This window comes from Dinoponera quadriceps, unplaced genomic scaffold (assembly GCF_001313825.1).
Source record: "Dinoponera quadriceps isolate SergipeBrazil2010 unplaced genomic scaffold, ASM131382v1 scaffold163, whole genome shotgun sequence".
In the NCBI taxonomy this organism is placed as follows: Eukaryota; Metazoa; Arthropoda; class Insecta; order Hymenoptera; family Formicidae; genus Dinoponera; species Dinoponera quadriceps.
This window is the reverse complement of record NW_014554384.1, coordinates 16,371-35,128: the sequence shown is the minus strand read 5'-3', so window position 1 is coordinate 35,128 and position 18,758 is coordinate 16,371. Positions and strand designations below refer to the sequence as shown.

The 18,758-nt window shown below is 47.0% G+C and overlaps 1 protein-coding gene across 12 annotated transcripts in view; it reads left to right on the top strand.

Annotated features, from left to right (window-relative positions):
• Nucleotides 1–18,758, top strand: part of LOC106747929 (afadin) — a 49,782-nt gene that overhangs the window by 18,068 nt on the left and 12,956 nt on the right. For 6 of the 12 annotated variants that reach the window (XM_014626015.1, XM_014626007.1, XM_014625995.1 and 3 more), the window contains 12 exons: nucleotides 9,068–9,164; nucleotides 9,735–10,029; nucleotides 10,534–10,652; nucleotides 11,106–11,363; nucleotides 11,946–12,225; nucleotides 12,434–13,090; nucleotides 13,348–13,596; nucleotides 13,878–14,018; nucleotides 14,091–14,156; nucleotides 14,346–14,419; nucleotides 14,522–14,640; nucleotides 15,287–18,160. In XM_014626015.1, coding sequence (XP_014481501.1) covers nucleotides 9,068–9,164; nucleotides 9,735–10,029; nucleotides 10,534–10,652; nucleotides 11,106–11,363; nucleotides 11,946–12,225; nucleotides 12,434–13,090; nucleotides 13,348–13,596; nucleotides 13,878–14,018; nucleotides 14,091–14,156; nucleotides 14,346–14,419; nucleotides 14,522–14,640; nucleotides 15,287–18,160 — 5,229 coding nt within the window. Of the gene's footprint in view, nucleotides 1–16; nucleotides 2,461–5,440; nucleotides 5,688–6,832; nucleotides 7,265–9,067; nucleotides 9,165–9,734; nucleotides 10,030–10,533; nucleotides 10,653–11,105; nucleotides 11,364–11,945; nucleotides 12,226–12,433; nucleotides 13,091–13,347; nucleotides 13,597–13,877; nucleotides 14,019–14,090; nucleotides 14,157–14,345; nucleotides 14,420–14,521; nucleotides 14,641–15,286; nucleotides 18,161–18,758 lie in introns of those variants that run through there. The other 6 variants (XM_014626070.1, XM_014626062.1, XM_014626043.1 and 3 more) reach the window with 5 other exon arrangements.

Genomic DNA, 18,758 nt, shown 5'->3' with positions numbered 1-18,758 from the left:
GGGGGGGGGGGGCAATTGCAGCCGTGACAATTACAATCGCGTAAACGCGCGGTGTCATCGAACGAGGGTTAGCTCCATCAGCCGGACGTATCAGAGGGATAGAAAGAGAAGGAGAATACGCAGTAACGAGAGAGAGCGGATCCACCCACTGGTGCGCCGCCGAATTACGATACACCGTGGCGTCTCGCAGGGAAGCGTAACAACAGCTGTTATGCTCGCGGTATACCTCGCTAACGCTACGTCGAGCGTTCATAATCGACGTCATCGAACCTGATTGACCCATCGTTGACATATCAAGGGGAGTCAACGATGAAAGTGGATCCTCCTACGCGCGTACGGTCTCGTAAACCCTCTTCAATTTCATATCGAGGACCGAATCAGGCCGCGTCTAATCAGCTATCGCACGCATGTGACACGGCGCGCCGATCGAGCGCATTAATTGATCCTAACCCGACTTCGATCGGACTCTTTTATCCTGCCGGTCGTGAAAGCACGACGGAGGGATTTCCAACGGACGCGTAATGTGCGACGTAATGTAGTGTATCGTCTCTGTGATCTCTTCCAGCGAGTTGACCGTAATCGCGCTTAATTGCTTAATGAGGAGTACATGAGTCGTCAATAATCAGCGACGAAGTTAATTGTCTGTTATTATGGAAACGCGAGCGCAAAGAGGCGGAGCAACGAGATATCCTCGGCGATTGTCAAATGACGAGTGAATCTCGCGGGGGGAGATTTCACCTCGTCAATCGATCGATAGTCGTCGCGACCAGAATCGTCTCGTCGGCGAGGTACCGCAAAGTTTGCAGTATTAATCGGCAAGCGACGGCGTGTCAGCGGGGGAGGAAGAAGGTCCAACAACAGGGATCGCCACGACGGCGAGAATCCCCCATCGAGCGGGCTGTGTTGCAGAACGGGAAATGTCGAAGGTGCGAAGAGGACTCGAGGACGGATATCGATATCCGATCTCGCTCCGATCTTCCTGATGCTCGATGATCGTCGACGTGACGACGCGCGCCGCTCTCGAGACATTTCCACGAGAATGCTTCGCACACGAGTGCGCCGCGATGTCGCCATCGCTGTCGCGCCGTTATCGAGCGCCACTTCCCCGTGACCGAGCGCGCGCGATCTTGACAGTCGCTGGTGCTGTCACTGTGTCTCATCGATCTTCGCGCGGCATCGTTGTGCGTGTCTCGGAATTTCGGGAGTTCGACAGCGGAACCCACGAAGACGGCGAAACGGCTCGTTTATCGAGCGGCGCCTTCCTTCGGACGACGGAGCGACGCATCGGGCGAAGTCACGCGAACCGAAGTGCGCAGGTGTCTCTTTGGCCAATAACACGTGACGACGACGATCGTGACTGCGCTTTACATCTGCCCGCGGCCTGTCAAAGCCGACCCGGTCGACGATGACCGATGACTCGTCATCGACCCTCGTGACACCCTCGGCGCGCGGTGATGGAACACTCGGACGAGGTGACGAAGCAGTCACGTCCTCGCTCGGCCGTTAATTATCGCGGATCATCCCTGCTGTGGAAGCGTCCGCAGCTCTCTCGTGCTACGTCGACCTTCCTCCGTCGTCACGCGTTCGTGTCAGACGTATTCGCGAGGATGACGAAGAAGGTAGGACCGACTCGGAGACGTCGAATCGCAGCCGATCAACGCGGGATCGGACACGAGATGTCGTTGATTAACAGCAGCACGTCGCGTTCGTGAGATCCCGTGGAAGTTCTTCGACGTATGATCGATACGTTCATCGATCCGGTGATTATGATATCGTGGCTCGTCCGTGAGCGCGATCAATATCCGCGGCGACGCACCGTGGGATATCACTGCGGGCAGAGGAACACCCGGAGAACGAGGTCTCACTGTGACTATCAGCGCGATAACAGCTGAACGAGTATCCCCGCTTGCTTAAAACGTGACGTGTTTATACGACTATTGATGGTACCGCGTGTCCGTAAGCGGCGCACACACCGACGTCTTTCTGCGCGAGCGCATCGTCATCCGACGGCGATTATCGTGTGACGACGGCGATCGGGATCCCCGCGAAAACGCGCGACCGGTCGAGCAGGTTCACGACGCTCCTCGCTGCTCGCAAATAGAAGGCCCAGAAAGACGCGATAATTGTCAACTCTAACGACTGACGTTTATCGAATGTTCGAACGTGAGCGCGATGTCGCCGAGACCGAGAGTTGACCTCGTCGACGTCGCCGGTGCGGGAATTGATGCCGAGGGGATTTGATCTTGAGAGTCTCGTCTACGACGCCCAACGACCTCGCAAAATAGTTGATAAGGTTCGCGCGACCATAAGCCCGAGGGACCATTTTCGCCGAGCTGAGACAACGAAAGGAAGGAAAGGGGGAGGCAAGGGGGACCAATATTTAACAGCAGCAATAATCCGACGAAGGGACCACGAAGTTTAGCGAATAATCGGCCGACATGATGGATTGGGGGATAAGACGTAAGCTCGCTTGAACTGACTGACTACACACTGATCCCGCAGGACGTCAAGTCCTACTTGGGATGATAGACTAATCCCTTCTGGCGGAAGCATTTACACGGCAATCTGCCGGAGAGTTATCTTCTCTTAATACGAATGTCTGTAACTGAATGTAAATTTGGAAAACTATAACTACTTTTTTTGTCTTTCGCTCGTCATTGAGGATTGATTAAGGACGTAATGCCTGTTAGCGTCGTATTTTCAATTGTGTATCAAGGAGGCTACTCGTAAGTTTAGTATTTATGACGTTCCTATACATTTATTTCACTACTTAAATAATAAATGTTAATTTGAAACGAAGTCGAAGTAGACATATATNTTTTTTTTTTTTTTTTATTTTTCTTATTAATACCATATTTATGCATCGGTTGATCTAATAGAGGTGTACAGACAATAGGAAGAGATGTATATGTGTTTAAATATGTGCATGTACATGTATATTTCGAATATTATTGTAAGTTATGAACTGTACATCGTAGTATTTTCAAAACAAAACGGTCAATAATTCTGAAATTTATTTATAATATTTACATACTGGTCTTTAATACCATAATAGTTTTCCATTGAAACATTAGATTTAGTTTAGGAGGTATTAAATAGAGATTAAAATTAGCACGTTAATCTCAAGGAACACGTATAAAGAGTGTCAAATTTAGTTAGAAGTATCTCAGCTCTCGAGTGGTCAGTTATTTTCTAATTACACGAGCAATGAGTCAAATAATATTTCAATATATATGCAATGTAAATTTCATCAAATTTTCATCAAATTCATTTCACCTTACAACCTTCTTTCAAGTGGAATAACTTTTGATTCAGATTCATTTTCGAATTTTTGGTGTCACTTTTAAGTGCAGTGTAGTATAATTTCAGATCAATTTATAATTTTTTCATTATTTCGACTTCTGGACATCTTTAAGCTTGGACGGATGCGACTTTTGCACGTGGGATTTATTCCTCGGCTTCGCGATCTCGAATAAGTTTCAATCGGAATAGAATCATCAATTTTCATTTTAACATAAAAGTGCACGTATTTGAACTTTAGATTGATGTCTTTAAAGTGTAAGCCTTGAAAAAAGAACAGAAAAACAAAGTATTTTTATGTAAAGAAGGGTAGAAAAACCTTCTGGTCTTTTAGATTGCGCAAGTTCTTTTTTATAGCGCAAGCGCAAGCGCACGTGCGGTGTTCGAAGGCCGGCGGAAAGGTCGGGTAGGATCAAGAAAGGGCAAAGTGTCGAAGCACGGTAATCTCCTATGATCTCCTCCCTTGTGCATCGTGCACCTTCCTTTTACGCATCGCGCGAAACGATAAGACGACGCGGCGTGTGCACGCCGGAATTGGGTGCGCGGAAAATCAATAAAACGCCGGAACGGTCTGCGTTGTATGTCGACCTACATTCGAGGCACTAGCGTGCCACCTTCGTCTCTCTCTAAAAATACCGTCGGTAGTTTCTCCTTTCCGCCCGGTAGTAATAGTCGCGTGCGTCGATCCCGATTGTTTCGACGTGTTGCTCCGCGACCGAGCGAAATTCCCGCTCCTCGATTGCGAGCCCGACGATGATGAATTGCGTTTTCAATCGAAGCGACCCGGGCCCGCAATCCAAGCGCAATTGAGAAAGGCCGCAATCACAAAGAATATCAATCAAGCCCGAGTTATTTCCGCTTTCTAAAGATCTCGTATTTTAAATGTTAGAATCATTAAGTAGAAACTTTTGATTGGTCTTATGTCCGGAGGACAGCGCGTTTCCTTCTTTTTTTTTTTTTAAGTACATTCACCGTTATACAAGAATTATTTAGCATGAAACAAGTAGAGTGTCGTGACTCTCTTGTTAAGTTTCTTGAAGAGCGCAACAATGAGCAATGTGATTATCTTTCCAGGTAATTTTATCACGCTCAAGGTTTATTATAGCAAGAGAAGAATATTTAAGGGGAGGAATTGAAAAATGTGAAAAGTTATTTATATCATTTTATTCATGATACATTTTTTGTCCGAGAAATGGGACGTTGGCCGTGAATGGGTCAAAGCCAGTTGGCCTTCGCTGCACTTGGATCGATCGAAGTTATATAAAGAGAAAGAAAGTACGAGCAGGTACTCATCTTTTCTCATCTCCCTGTCAGGTTCGATGATAACGGATTTAGATTGAACATGATTGTACAACTGTATGGACTGACATAAGTCATTTCGACGATCAGGGCATACGTCGTTTCTTCGATCTTTCCTCATTTAATCGTGCCACACCATCGTACCTGCAAAATCTTTTTATCTCCGTCTCTCTTGTGTCTTAACTACTTTCTTATTCGTTCCCTCGCGTCTTTTTTCTCCCTCGAAAACTGAGATCCTTGGGCTCCTGCGAGCCAGCCAGCTAATTAGGCGAAACGACATCCTTCCTCTGCCTTCTTTCTCTCTCTCTCNTCTCTCTCTCTCTCTCTCTCTCTCTCTCTCTCTCTCTCTCTCTCTCTCTCTCTCACTCTCTGTCTCCCTCTCTCACCCGACTTTGTTTGATGAAAAATTAAAACTATCACGCGCAAATCCTTCTCGACCTAACGCGACGGCTTTAATAAATAATTCCACGGCGCGAGTAAATGAAGAAACCACTATAGCCTCGTACAGTGCAAGCGACATTGTTCATCACGCTTGCGCCGGCCTCACGTGCGCTCTACCATACTCGTTTCTATGTACACCCTGTGCTGTTGTACGGAACGAAAGTAACAAGAAGTTACACACCAGTGTTGTTTTAACGGGCGAGCCGTAGAGTATCGCGCGTCCGGCGGCCGCGCCGTAAAACGTTCAACGCGTTACGTTCGCTTTCGCGCATGGAGTGTCTCGTGATACGCGAATAATTACCATTCGCATTATCGTTTTTCGTATGCACGCCGTGCATTTGCGGCCGCTCATTAGCCAAAAACGCCGATCAATTTTCTGCAGAATCGTGCGACTCGCGATTTGATTCGCGGCAGCTCGCGCCCGTTGAAAATTCGTCCGATGGTCTGACGGAATATAAAGTATAAATTTGTTAAATTATATAACACAATTCGTGCGCAAATATGAATTATTAATTCACTCAGCAACGCGCGCGCGTGAAGCTTGATTACATTACCGTTAATTTTGTGTCAGGCTTCTCTTCCGCTCTCCGCTCGCTCGCCCGTGCGCATCGTCTTTTTTTTATCAGTGAAATGCGACTTGTGATTCGGTAAAGATGAAAACGACATGTATAGTTAAATTGCGCGTTACATAAGCGAATTTCCACGAAGTTGAGGATTCATTTGTGCGCGGAAGGATATCAGCTTTTGCTCGCGTCGTGCCAACGTCGTATCATTTGTGTGCGTGTGATACCCGGTAATTTCTCGTATTCTCGTATTATCGCGTCTGTCGTTTTGCTTGTGAATAGCTGAAAAAGCTACGTTCAAATCGCAACAGGTGTAACTTAATGATATGCGCCACCACATTTCTTGAACATGGAACTTGAGTTTTATTTTACAACGAGATTTATTTCTAGAATACGCTAATCGATTCATACGCGTTTGTACGTACGCTCTGGGAAAATCAGCGTGAAACTTATACTTATTCTCGCGATGTCCTTGGGAAAGTACAGTTGGCCTATTAAGTCTATCATTTCCGTTTATCGCGACTTCAACTCTGCAAACAGCATCAAGATTTTTATTATCCTTTCTGAACATCTTGTTCCACGAACGTTCGCGATTCAAATCCCATGTGCAATCGAAACCACTCGTCAATCGAAATTTTATTCCTAAACATCGACTGCTGGGATTTAAGAGACGAATAATAAATAATAGCGATGGCATATATACGCGTAAACAATTTTGTCGATTAAGGAGGTTGTAAAGTGCAAAGTTTGACAAGAATTTGATGAAAAACTTGCAATATATATAAGTTGAAATATTGTCTAACTGCTTGTGCAGTTAGAAAAAGATTGACTTTTTCGAGAACTGAGATATTTGCAACTAAAATTGACACCTTTTATACGTGTTCCTTGAGATTAACACGCTATTTTTATTTTCCTTTCCTTACTAGTTTCTAAACTAAAAATAAGATTTTGATGGGAAATTACTATGATACGAAAGACTGATATACAGATATTATATAAGTAAACTTCGGAATTATTGATCATTTTGTTTTGAAAATGTAGGCAATGCAAGTTCATCAACAGATATATTATCTGTACATCTCTATCAACTAATAAAAATAGCATAATAAGAAAAATAAAAGAATAATATTTTCGTATTTGTAATATTGTACATACATATGTCTACTTCTACTTCATTTCAAATTAGTATTTATTATTTAGGTAAAATTAGTGAAATAAATGTACGGAAACGTAATTTTGCTTGATAATACTAAATTTATACGTATCTCCTTTGATGCGTTATTAAGTAAAAAAATACGACACTTTAACGACACACAAAAGCCTTACAACCTCCTTGATACGTTCTCGTAAAATAAAGCGCCGTCTTAAGAATTCTCGAGAGAAACGACTCGCTTAAAAATGTAATTGTGCGATATCTCGTCGTAACACAGATCGTCATCTGCTGCGAGACGCATCTCATTGGCGTAAATCCATAGGATAGACCTCACGTGTTCCGAATAAAAGATACTCCTCGTAATAACCGTAATAATAATAAAATAATACGTTGACATATTAAACGTTGATGTTGTTGCGCGTGCGTGAGTTGTCGATCTAGAACTGTTACATGATCGGACTTTGGCCGTTTAAGCCACGTCGAAGCGGCAAGGTGGAGGTAATGTTGGGTGAGTGCTTTTAAAAAGAATTTAAAGCCTCAGCACTCAGAACGCTCGTTTATTGAACCGTCGAGTCGCTAGTTTCGATAAAGAAGAAACCATGGATCATCACGGTGTAAGGGAAAAATAAAAATACCGTGTATTGAAACAATATACAGATGTTGATGCATAGAAAAAGAAATTATTTACTACAGACGTGCGCAGATTATTAGATTAAAATCCTAATATTTTTTTTATTTATCCGTATAAGATTGCATTATATTTCAGAATATATTTTTGCATTATATTTCAGAATATATTTTAGAATATATTTTTTCCGAAATTTTCTTATATTTAAGATTTATAGGTCCATTTTAATTTTTAATTTTTTTATCATCATGTATGTAAAATGTCTGTAAAAACCCTCAAAGTGAATTAATACATTAATTAAACTGAACGTCCTTTTCGATCCTACGATTAAATACTGTTTTCGAATATTGATATTATGATATGTTCTCGACACATCCCTCTGATCCTTAGATTTTTCTTCTCGGATTCTTGTCAAACTCTTGAACTCCTGTGGAATTTCTTTAGGTAGATGATTTGGAAATCGAACGATCTTGTGATTCGTAAGAGGTTTCATTGAGATCTTTAGAATTTCAGGCGGCTTGTTCGAGAATACCTCGGATTCCTGCCGTCCTGTATTGTTAAAACCCGAGACGTTTCCAACTGGTTTTTTCCGTTACCGAAATTGACCGGGAATCACTGAGGGCTTCTCAAGTTCCGAATCGCTCGGATTACAATAGTCCGAATTCCGTTCTCTAGCATCGATCGCTTGAAGTTTAACGGTTTAAGCCTCCTAGACTCCTAGATCACTGGATTCCACACACGGAGAAAGATAATTTGTTGGCACAGCAAATTTTATACTGCCGCAGTAAAATCTGTCAGTTACTACACGGACAGCAAAACAATTTCTTAAAAATACTAATTGCTATTCGCTGAATCATTTTACCGAATCTACGAATTATTGTGCTGCATTGAGAAAAAGAAATTGAAATTTTGCGAAGCAAATGTTACTTGTGATAATTTCTTCGATAACAGCAAAATTACTTTTCTCCGTGTGCGGTCCGCAAAACCCGAGCTTCCCCGGTGCTTCGCCGCCCGAAAGCCGCTCGTTTGTGCTCGGGGTCGAAAGTACGAAAGCGCGACGTCGTTCGCGAAAGCAAGGACGAGGGAAACGCGATGAAAACGCGCCGGCGACGACGGGTGCAATGACTGTGCGGCGCGCTGACCCGAAGCCGAGAGTCATTCTCCCTTTCCGTCTTCTTCCGTGAGAAGCCCGCGGGCCTCGCACACACACACTCACACACGTGCGTGCTCGGTAGCGACGCGCGCGGTAATACTTTAACGCGAGAAAAATGCACGATCGCTATCTAGTCCATCATACTAATTCGACGATTTACCGCGAAGCTTCTCATGCGCGATTATTATATATGCCGCGCGTCTCTGAATTAACGGATGAACGTTCTCTCCGTAATGGCCGACGAAGAAGCTCCTTTTATTCCCTCCGTTTCTCCCGTCGCTCGCCCCCTTGTGCTCCTCCGAAGTTGCGAGGACCGATCGACTTCTTGTCACTTTCGTTTTGTACTTGTCAATCTCCCTTTTTGTTCTTTTACCTTACTTTGTCGCAAGTGTTGTAATTTCCATATTAGTCTATACACACCTTATAATTCACGTAGATGTGAAAGAAACCATTACGTCGTCGCTATTGCGATCACAGGCTCGTTTTTTGCACTCTCGAGTAAAATGTCCCGGTATTCATTTTCATTGCAGGCTCTATTATGTTTCACGTGAGGAGGAGGCCCGCGGACTACATGCCGCGGAAACGTAAAAAGAAACCAGCCGGGAAATGGAACGAACTGGATCACAGGTACGTAGTCTCGAATATACTTGTAGTACGCAGGAAGCATCTGAGAAGTGACTTTTCTTTTTTTTTTTCGATGCTTGTTTCTTCGACGAATTTGCAATTCGTTACTCGAGTGACTTAAACGGAACCTAATCTTTCTAATGAGTGTAATTACAATAGGTAGCTTGCAATAGTTTTAGCACAAATGCGAGTTCCATATTACAACCTCGTTCCATTTTTTACTCTTTCGCCTACTCGGCAGAAAAGTTCAAATGGTGGCCACTATTTCTAATAACTTTCCAACCTTCTAACAACAATTATCCTGGAAGTTAAAACTCGAATTACATTATCGTCCGGATATAGCTTACAATTAATTACACATTTTATATACAGTGTAATATAATTTACGCAGAAGGTATGGAAACTGTAAGATACAATCTCTCTCGTGTGCTTTTGCTAACGAGACAACTTCGTGAAAAGAGAAGTAATTTACCATGTACGTGAAACGCACGTGACGTCTATTAATCCACTTTCTACGTAACCTTATAGTCGTCATGTTATATGTTCTAAACGAAGCGATATTTATCCTTACAGGTACGAGGACGAAAGGCTGCCTTTCCTGCTGGAGCTGAATCCTGACGGCAGCGATATCCCAAACGGTGCCGGGGTGCGACACCGGTTACAGCCGAATGTGACGGAAGTAGGCTCGGAACGGCCGATCGGGCCGCAAGCGGTGCAAGCGCAAACGCTGACGTTGCCGGGGCCGACAGTGATGCCGAGGCATTGCGTGATAGCCTTCACCGAGAACATTGTCACTCTCACGCCATGCTCCAGAGACGCGCACACGTACGTCAATAACCAGAGGATACACCAGACCACCATACTGCAGGTGCGTCCCTCGACGATGCCGCTTTTTACCACTCTTCGTCCTTTTTACAACTATTAATATCTAATATTATGAGAATTGCGACGCATATTTTCGAAATTATTGCCTGAGATGCAAATTCGTTTGCCCTCTTTACTAAGAACTGTCATTATTTTTAATTAAAAATTAAAAGATTAAATTTATTCACTAAATTTACTGGATTTAAAAATTATTTTTCTAGATGCGGATTGTAACAATAGATTATAATTTTCAGAACTCGGGAAAAAACCGGTTTTTTTCCCCTACTTTTCCGTGGATTTTTTCGGTTTCTGTTCCGGTAGAAAAAGGGTAGGAAAATTCGTTTAGAAAATTTATGTATGTTCGGTTAAAACCCGTCAGGTTTATTTTTTGCCATAAAGAAGATACAAGAAATCGTAGAAATTCGCGGAAAAATGGGGAAAATTTCTGTTTTTCCCGAGCCTTCAAAACTACACAATAGATACATGAAATATCGTTTGGTTTTTACAGAATGGAGCCATTATCAAGTTCGGCAGGATGCACACTTTCCGATTTATCGACCCGGCACCGGAGGAACGCATCAGGCAAAGACAGGATTCCAACAAACAGATCGACTACGCTTACGACCGGTAAGTTCGATACTTCTTCTTATGCCTGTCATCGCTGCAGGTCAGGTGAGAATATAGACGTTGTGAATGTGTTGCTCGCTCGTCGACTTAGCCGTTATTCGTTGTCGTCACTTGTTTCAAGTGCACTCACGGTAATCACACTCATTCCGTTCGTTATAATTATCATCGCAGCTGTATCTTATTAAATCTCACGTGAACCACAATGTCTGAACGCTGACGAATTGAGTTAACGAGTTACCGAGAATCTTATCTTTGGCCGGAGCTGCGACTCGTCGGTCGACCAAGCATTGTTACGCACTTTGTCTCCGTCCCGTTCACAGTTTTCCCTCCGGTTTATTTCAGTTTAGTTTATCACATCTATTCGCTCCGTTTACGTTTATTTATTTCGCTCGGTTTGCCTCATGTTTGCTTTTCTCGTCGCGATGCTCGCGCTTCGTACGCACATCACGACAGACGCTCGCCGGACGCTACCAGCCAGGACGTCAGCTCTGAGAAGTTCCGACCAGGGTCCGGCACGCCGAACGGCGGTGCCCAGGCCCCAAGTCAGGCTCAAGAGCGAGTCACCCCGTCGAGTCCTTCCAAGTCCGCTGCCGCTCATAGCGCTCGTAGTCCTACCCATCCGTCGGAACCCACGCACAATTACGAGACCACCTTCGACTTAGATGGCAATGTGGAGACCGCCAGTCTGAGCAGCAGCAGAGACGGCAACAGGTAGCGCAATACGCCGACGAATCTTGCGGCGAGTTAACGCTTAAGACTCGAGCTAAGAAACCGGGATACTCGGGGTTTGTTAACAATTAGCGCGTAGGGCCGGATTTATAGCGAAGAGCCCGGACCACGATGCGAAGATATCAGATGTCTCCCGGGGATGATTGATGCTAATCTTCTGCATGCGTGGTTTAATAATTTCAACTCGACGTTATTCGAATACATTCTCTCATTCTCAAAGCACGTTTTCTCCTGAAACTCTTTAATTGTCAGTGCTACGTGCCTTACTAATTTAGTCAAATTTCCAAGGCTTACTAAATGCACGATTATTATATGTGTTATTCAATGTATCTTTGGAGTACTAATTTGTAAAATGTACCGTTAATGTGTTTTTTTTTTAAGCACAAATATATTTGTAGAATTATAATATTTACAGCGGAGCTAAAAAGTGTCTTAGAAATTTGCGATAGAAAATTGCTCTTCTTGAAACATTAACAATCTTTGGTTTCGTATGAGAGAGACATTTTGGGGTTTCGAATAATTGGATTCAACAAAGTGGGACTAATATACGTTAATTATTGACAGGTTGGCACAGTACGACCGACAGCCGCGAGGCACGGATCCGATCTTGCCCGCCGTTCTGGAGTTCCTCGAGGAAACGGAGGAGACATTCCTCCATGCCGTTATCACCGACGTGGAGCCTTCGGCGCCGCAGTTCAAGCTGGCTCCGACCTACACGCTCTACCTGAGCGCGAGGTACCGCGCCAGCACTCACTACAGACCGGAACTGCAGCCCACAGAGAGAGCGCACCGTCTCACTGTTATGCTGGCGAATGTCGCTACCATGATACAACGCGTTATCCAGGTATCCCTGAATTTCAATTAATATCTCCCTGTTTTTAAATCAGGCTTTCCCAATTTTCCCAAATTTTCAAATTTTTTTTAAGTTCGTTCACACACAAATGAAGTTCTCCCAGTTTTCAAATTGGAAATATCCAGTTAACAGATTTCTTCCAGTTATAAAGTTACGTCTCCCTTATTATCCTTTCCTTATTTCTAACCGTCGTTTTCAGGAACGTTACATGGACGCCTCGTCGTTGGCCTTCTGGCTGGCGAACGGTTCCGAGCTACTGCACATGTTGAAGAGCGACCGGCACGTGGGTGCATTCTCGACGCGCGCGCAGGACATCCTGACGGACGCGGTGCACACGTCGTTCAGCTCGCTGGTGCGGTGTGTCACACTGGAACTGGCGCCGGCGATGACTCAGTTCATGGCAGACGCGGACGAGCCGGCTAAGGAGGCCGGGGTGCTGCAGATCTTCTCGAACTCGATGGCGCTGCTGCGACGATGCCGGGTGAACGCCGCGTTGACGATACAGCTGTTCAGCCATCTCTTCCACGCGATCAACGCCACGGCCTTCAACACTCTGGTTTCCAACGGGAACCTGTGCGTCCGATGGTTCGGCCGCAGACTGAAGGCACGGCTGAACGCCTTGGAGACCTGGGCCGAGAGGCAAGGTCTGGAACTCGCCAGTCAGTGCCACCTGGCGACGATCATGCAGGCGACTCACCTGCTACAGGCACCCAAGTACAACGCCGAAGAGCTGGCCACCTTAAGCTCCACTTGCTTCAAACTGAATTCTCTGCAAGTCAGGGCGCTGCTGCAGAAATATCAGCCTGCCGCGGATGAGCCCAGGCTGCCTGCCGAGTTGATCGAGAACGTTGTGAGGGTGAGTACGTTCGAAAAGACTCTTATCTGAGGATCTGTTTATAGGTATCAGTGTTTGGGCAACGTAGTTAAGTCATAAAACCGATTCTACATTTTAATGAATAATCTGCCACTAACGAATCAGCAACGAGCGAGAAAATTTAATCTATTCTGTACTAGCTAGCTACTAGCTTTTGACTTGGGCCGACTAGATACATTTCTAGTTTGGTTTATGTAGAATATGCATTAATTTTATACGATTAATCTCGCGTGTCACAGGTGGCGGAGAGCGTTGCGGATACGCTCGCGCGTTCAGACGGCCGGGAGATAAGACTGGAAGAAGAACCTGTTCTAGGATTGGCGTTGTTGTTACCCGATGACGGCTACAGCTGCGAGGTGATAAGAGGTGTTCCGCCAGGACTGGCGGAATTCTTAGCACCCCTGCAGCGGGACGGTCTGTGTCGAATGGCAGCTCAACCCACCAGCAGCGGCTATTGGACCATTTACATGATAGATCATCATAACAATGTGAGTTGCGAGTCTCCATAATAACTTCCACCCGAGTGAAGTAACACGTGTGTTTCTCCTAATGCAAAAATTAATCAGCTAACATAAAAGTTAGTATAATTTTACATTTTTTAATTTAAAGAAAAGTTATAACAATTTGTCAATGAACAAAACCATGTAACTGTCTGTTGTACGGATTATTTTTCAATTTACAGAAGATTTATTGTATCCGCAGAAAGAGTGCGTATGTACAATATTTTGTACGAGCCAGCTCACGGGTGTTTTTCAAATTTTCATTGCAGTTACGCAGTCCCAGTGCGATGAGCAACAGATCGAGTGGTTACACCAGTCACATCACTCAAAACCAAGCCCAACCGGATATACATGTCATTAAATTGCACAAGAGCACCAACGGCATGGGCTTGAGCATCGTGGCGGCGAAGGTGTGTACCCTTAATTATATCCATTTATCAATGAAATACGATATTTTAATTCTGATCATTTTGATAACACAGGGTGCGGGACAGGATCGATTAGGCATCTACATAAAGAGTGTGGTCGCTGGCGGTGCAGCCGATGCTGTAAGTAATCGCGCTTACTTGATTGTCACAAATCGAAAATCTTGTCATATTTACCATTTTCATTACGCCGTTAATTAAATATTTAAAATGGATTAAATGGAGCCACATATATATATATATATATATATATATATATATATCATTATTCTTATTTAGAACTATTCAATCAGTTTTAACGTCCTTTTTCAGGATGGTAGACTGACAGCGGGCGATCAGCTGCTCAAGGTGGATGGACAAAGTCTCGTCGGGATTACACAAGAAAAGTACAGCGGATTTTCCAAATTCTGATTTTAATTAATAGTTTCCCTCTAGGAAGGAATATACGCATGGGAAGCAACATTTTGATCGTTGCGAAAATTTTACAGGGCTGCCGAGTATCTCGTGCGTACCGGACCCATCGTAACGTTGGAAGTTGCTAAGCAAGGCGCCATATACCATGGACTCGCAACGTTGTTATCTCAGCCTTCTCCGGTGATGACTAGAGGTACGTATAGAGATTTACGAATAACGCCGTAATTTGCGAGATTGATTAAGTCTCTGGAGCGGGAAAGGTATAATCGACACGTCGAAATTGTCTCTTGTCTCGTCCATGTGCCTCGGTTGTCCAAATTCGCAAAGAATCCGATCATTCATGCGGCATGGTAACGGTATCAGTGGCGAATATCCGATCGTTCTTTCTCAAAGTTCTTTGCATAAGAATCAAAATAACTATTTCTGTCGACGATAGAAAATTATTCTTGACGTTGTATCACGAGCATTTTCCACCACGGGGGCGATTCAACGGCGACACGATTGAGAAACTAAATTAAACTAACTGGGGAAAGGTGAAATAACTTTCGGCTCAGCGAGCGAATTGATCACTTTCTCGCCTCAAGCGCACGTGTTACAGCGAGATATACCGTGCTCTGCGTTATAATACCGGCCGGGTGTACGCCTCGGTCACCCGGTAGCCCGTTGTGACGGACGTTTTCTTGATCTAAATAACCGCTCCGTCGGAGTAACGCCTTCCGCTTCGCTTCGCTCGCAGAGAGAGAGAGAGAGAGAGAGAGAGAGAGAGAGAGAGAGAGAGAGAAAGAAAGAGAGAGACAGGCCGCTTTACTAACGCTTGACTAACCACTTGTTTCGTGTAGCCTATAAAAGCCGGCCGAGGTCCGAGCTCTTAGAGCCGGCGGGACTAGCGGAAGCGGCGGCCGGTCAGCCAGCCACGTCACACTCGATGGGCGACTTATTGTCCCTGCCGAAGCAGACGGCGTGTCAGGATGTATCTCAACCAGGTGCGATCCCACCCCTACGCTTTCCCGATACGTCCTTTGCCGAAACGGCCTTTTACCGTAATCAGCTCGATCGAGCCTTCCCGCGAGTCGACCTCGAGGAGTGCCACTCTGTGCGGCAGGATCTGTTTTCCGTTCTCCAGCGGAGAAGCGCGTATCTGTCCGCTTATCCCGTCGACGAGAGGGAGTATTTGTGTCGTCCATCCACCCCCACCGTCTCCCCCGTGCGCATCCCGAAACCCCGTACGCCCCTCTACTGTCCCATGATCTCCATAACGAGCGACAACGCGGTGTCGTCCGTCATATATCAGGATGAGAGCGATGAGAGCGACGATAGGATCATCGAGGAGGACGAGGGTGTCGTTGGCGGACTCGCTGCGGGCGGCTCGGTTTACCCGGCGGACCCCGTGAATCCGTTCGAGAGGATCACCACACCGCCGGAGGAATACGCGGCGCCCGTGAACGACTGTAAACTCTCGTCGCTGACCTTCGACCGGAGCTTCTTCGACACCATACCGTACATCGATCAAATCGACGACGCCAATCCCGTGGAGGCTTCTGAATGTGTTCAAGGAACGTCGTGCAACTGCGGTCTTAAGGGCGCTCAGAGGCGCTCAGACGTAGATCGCGGCAGTCAGCGGACTCGAAACACCGCGGAGTCCGATTTCGAGCTGGACGCACGTGGCAGCGATCTGTATCTCTCGCCGAGTAAATCGACCGAGTTGTCCGTCGAGAGCGAGGCGGTCGCGGGATTTGGTCAGGCACGCCTCTTAGGCGCGGGTAATAGCGCGTTGAGTATCAACGAGCAACTCGAGGATAGGCTGGAGGAAGTCTCCAACTCCGAAGGCTGCGCGGACGAGTCCAGCTCGACGATCAACGAGGAATCGAGCAGGGCCGACAAAAGCGCCGAGGACGGGATCTCGACTCCCAAGATGTACACCATCATGCCCGAGCTGCACCTTGATCTGAGCGGACTGAACAGTGACGTGTCCAGCGACGAGTCCAAGCCGGAGAAATGCTGGAAGTCGCCGGAGGAGGTGCGCTTGGGGTGCGGCAGGGTCGCCGCCCTGGCGAAGCACTTCTCGAGACTCGGCGACGCCGGCCTGATCAGGTTCAAGTCCACCAAGCTGACCGAATCCCGGCAGTTTGTGTCGGAGCCGGACATCGTGACACCGGGGAAGGACGGCGACGAGTGCAAGGAGGCTTGGCGCGTGAAGGAGTGCAAGTCGGACTCGGATCTGACGAAGAGAGAGGCGGACGACGACTGCCGGGTCGGCCCGTCGGCTGCCGGGCGAAACGTCATACTGGTTGACGTCGAGACGGACTTCGCCGTCCAGGAGTGTAGACTTCACCATTGCCCCGCCAAGTTTCCCTCGTCGAGCGGCAGTAAGGAGCAAGTCGGCGCGGAGAAGAGCGCAGCTTTGACCGAGATCGGAGATTGCGACGACGCGTCGAGTAGCGAGAGCGACGATCAGGCTGCCAAGAACATGAAAAATAGCAGCTCCAAGCTGTCCTTGGAGGAGCAGCAGGTGATCGTAGAGCAACTCGAGCAATTCTTGAATCTGGACAATGCCGATGCGCCCCTGTTCATACCGGAGCGGAGTGTGGAGCGGGTCCTTTCAAGGGATGAGGATGACGAGACTTCTGCTCTCGGCAACTCCACTCGATCAGCGGATCGGTTAGAGACAATGCCCCGAGGGAAGTTACCGTCTGCGGACAACAACGCCCAGCGAACCACCGAGCGAGATGAAGCTTCCGACTCTTCGTCTTCTTCTTCTTCTCCCCAAGCTTCCGTGCGTTCCCCTTCATCTTCTCACTCTTCCATCGTGCTGTCGCTCTCGAAAGTCGCGAGAAGTTCCCCGGACGATGGCAGATCGCAGGCCCGTCAGCGCCATTGCGGCAAGCACTCCAAGCCGTGCCTGTTCATAGACATTTCCCACGACAGTTCCGCCTCGGCAAGCCCGTCGATGCTTCCGCCACGTGCGAGTACCGCGCGCGACAACAAGCTGAACATTCTGCGCGTGCGAATCGCCAGGCCGCTCTGCGGCAGCGAGGACAATCTGATCGGCGCCGCGACTTGTGGGAGGAAGGAGGTGGTGGTGGCCGATCGGACCAAGTTGTTGACGCGCAGCTGCGACAGTATCCTAAGCAGCAAGTTCCTAGCCGATCCCGCCGAGCGGTTCCCGGCGAGCAAAGACCTCGATTCTCTCCACGAGCTTCGCGACGGATCGAGCTCGGAGTTGAAGGAGAAGACGCGCTGGTACCGCCACCGCTCTCTCGAGGAGTTGAAGTCGAAGAGAGGATCGAGGCGGCAAGGCCATTTCAGCTCAGCTCGAGCCACCGAGACTGAAGGACTCGGCAGATTCACCGGCGATAAGTCCGTCTTCGAGGGTAGAGAGGAGACGCGAGCGACGGATCGTTGTCGGTCGCTCGAGGAGCTGAACTCGAAGAGGCGCGAACGAGGCAGCCCGATCTCGGTTGCCGAGGTTCCGAGGCCTGATTGGCTGCCGAAGAGACCTCGCAGAAGGCGCGTGAGTCACGATCGGCTGAGAGGGAGCGCCCTCGAGCTGTCGTGCGAGAGCGATGCGAGAGACGAGGAAGCGCGGCTTGAGTGGCGGGTCGAGAGGAAATCTCAGAGCGAGCTGGACGTCTCGAAGCGGAAGCCCGACTCGGAGGGGAGGGACGCTTGGAGCTTCCGCGAGATCAGCTCGCTGAAAGACCGGTCCGCCTTGCGTAAGCAACCACCATACACACACACCAACCACGTGTTGTTGTTATGCATTGAATGTGCGTTTAGTCGATCTTTCTTTCGTTTCTTTTCCCCGAGCACTGCCTGAGAGAGATTGACGGATGGAGGAATCGAAACGTTCGCAGGCGGATCAGTGTCGCACGGACCACCACCACCCCCTTTTATCTTTCACCCTTTCGCCTCCCGTCATAGCGTCGTGTATGATGCAACCATGAAGTCCCGACGGCATCCATTCCCGATATCCGAGAACACTCCTCCGCATTTTACGCGATAACACGTTGCTCTGCGGCATGCAGATTAGTCGGGCCGTTAAGTCAAAAACTGACCGAGTTGAGACCTCCGCGCGGAAAAGTCCGCGATGCGTCCAAGTTTACATTATGTACCGGGGAATGAATTCTCTAATTTACTCGTAATTATTATAACTTGTGAGTATTCCGTAAAGACAGTTCACTCGAGTAACACGCGTTGCCTGTCCACGTGTCACATCGCGTGTTATTCAATGGACGTATTATTTTTATAGAAATGTTCGCGTACGAACGTAATTTTTGTAGAAAAGTATATATATATATATATATATATATA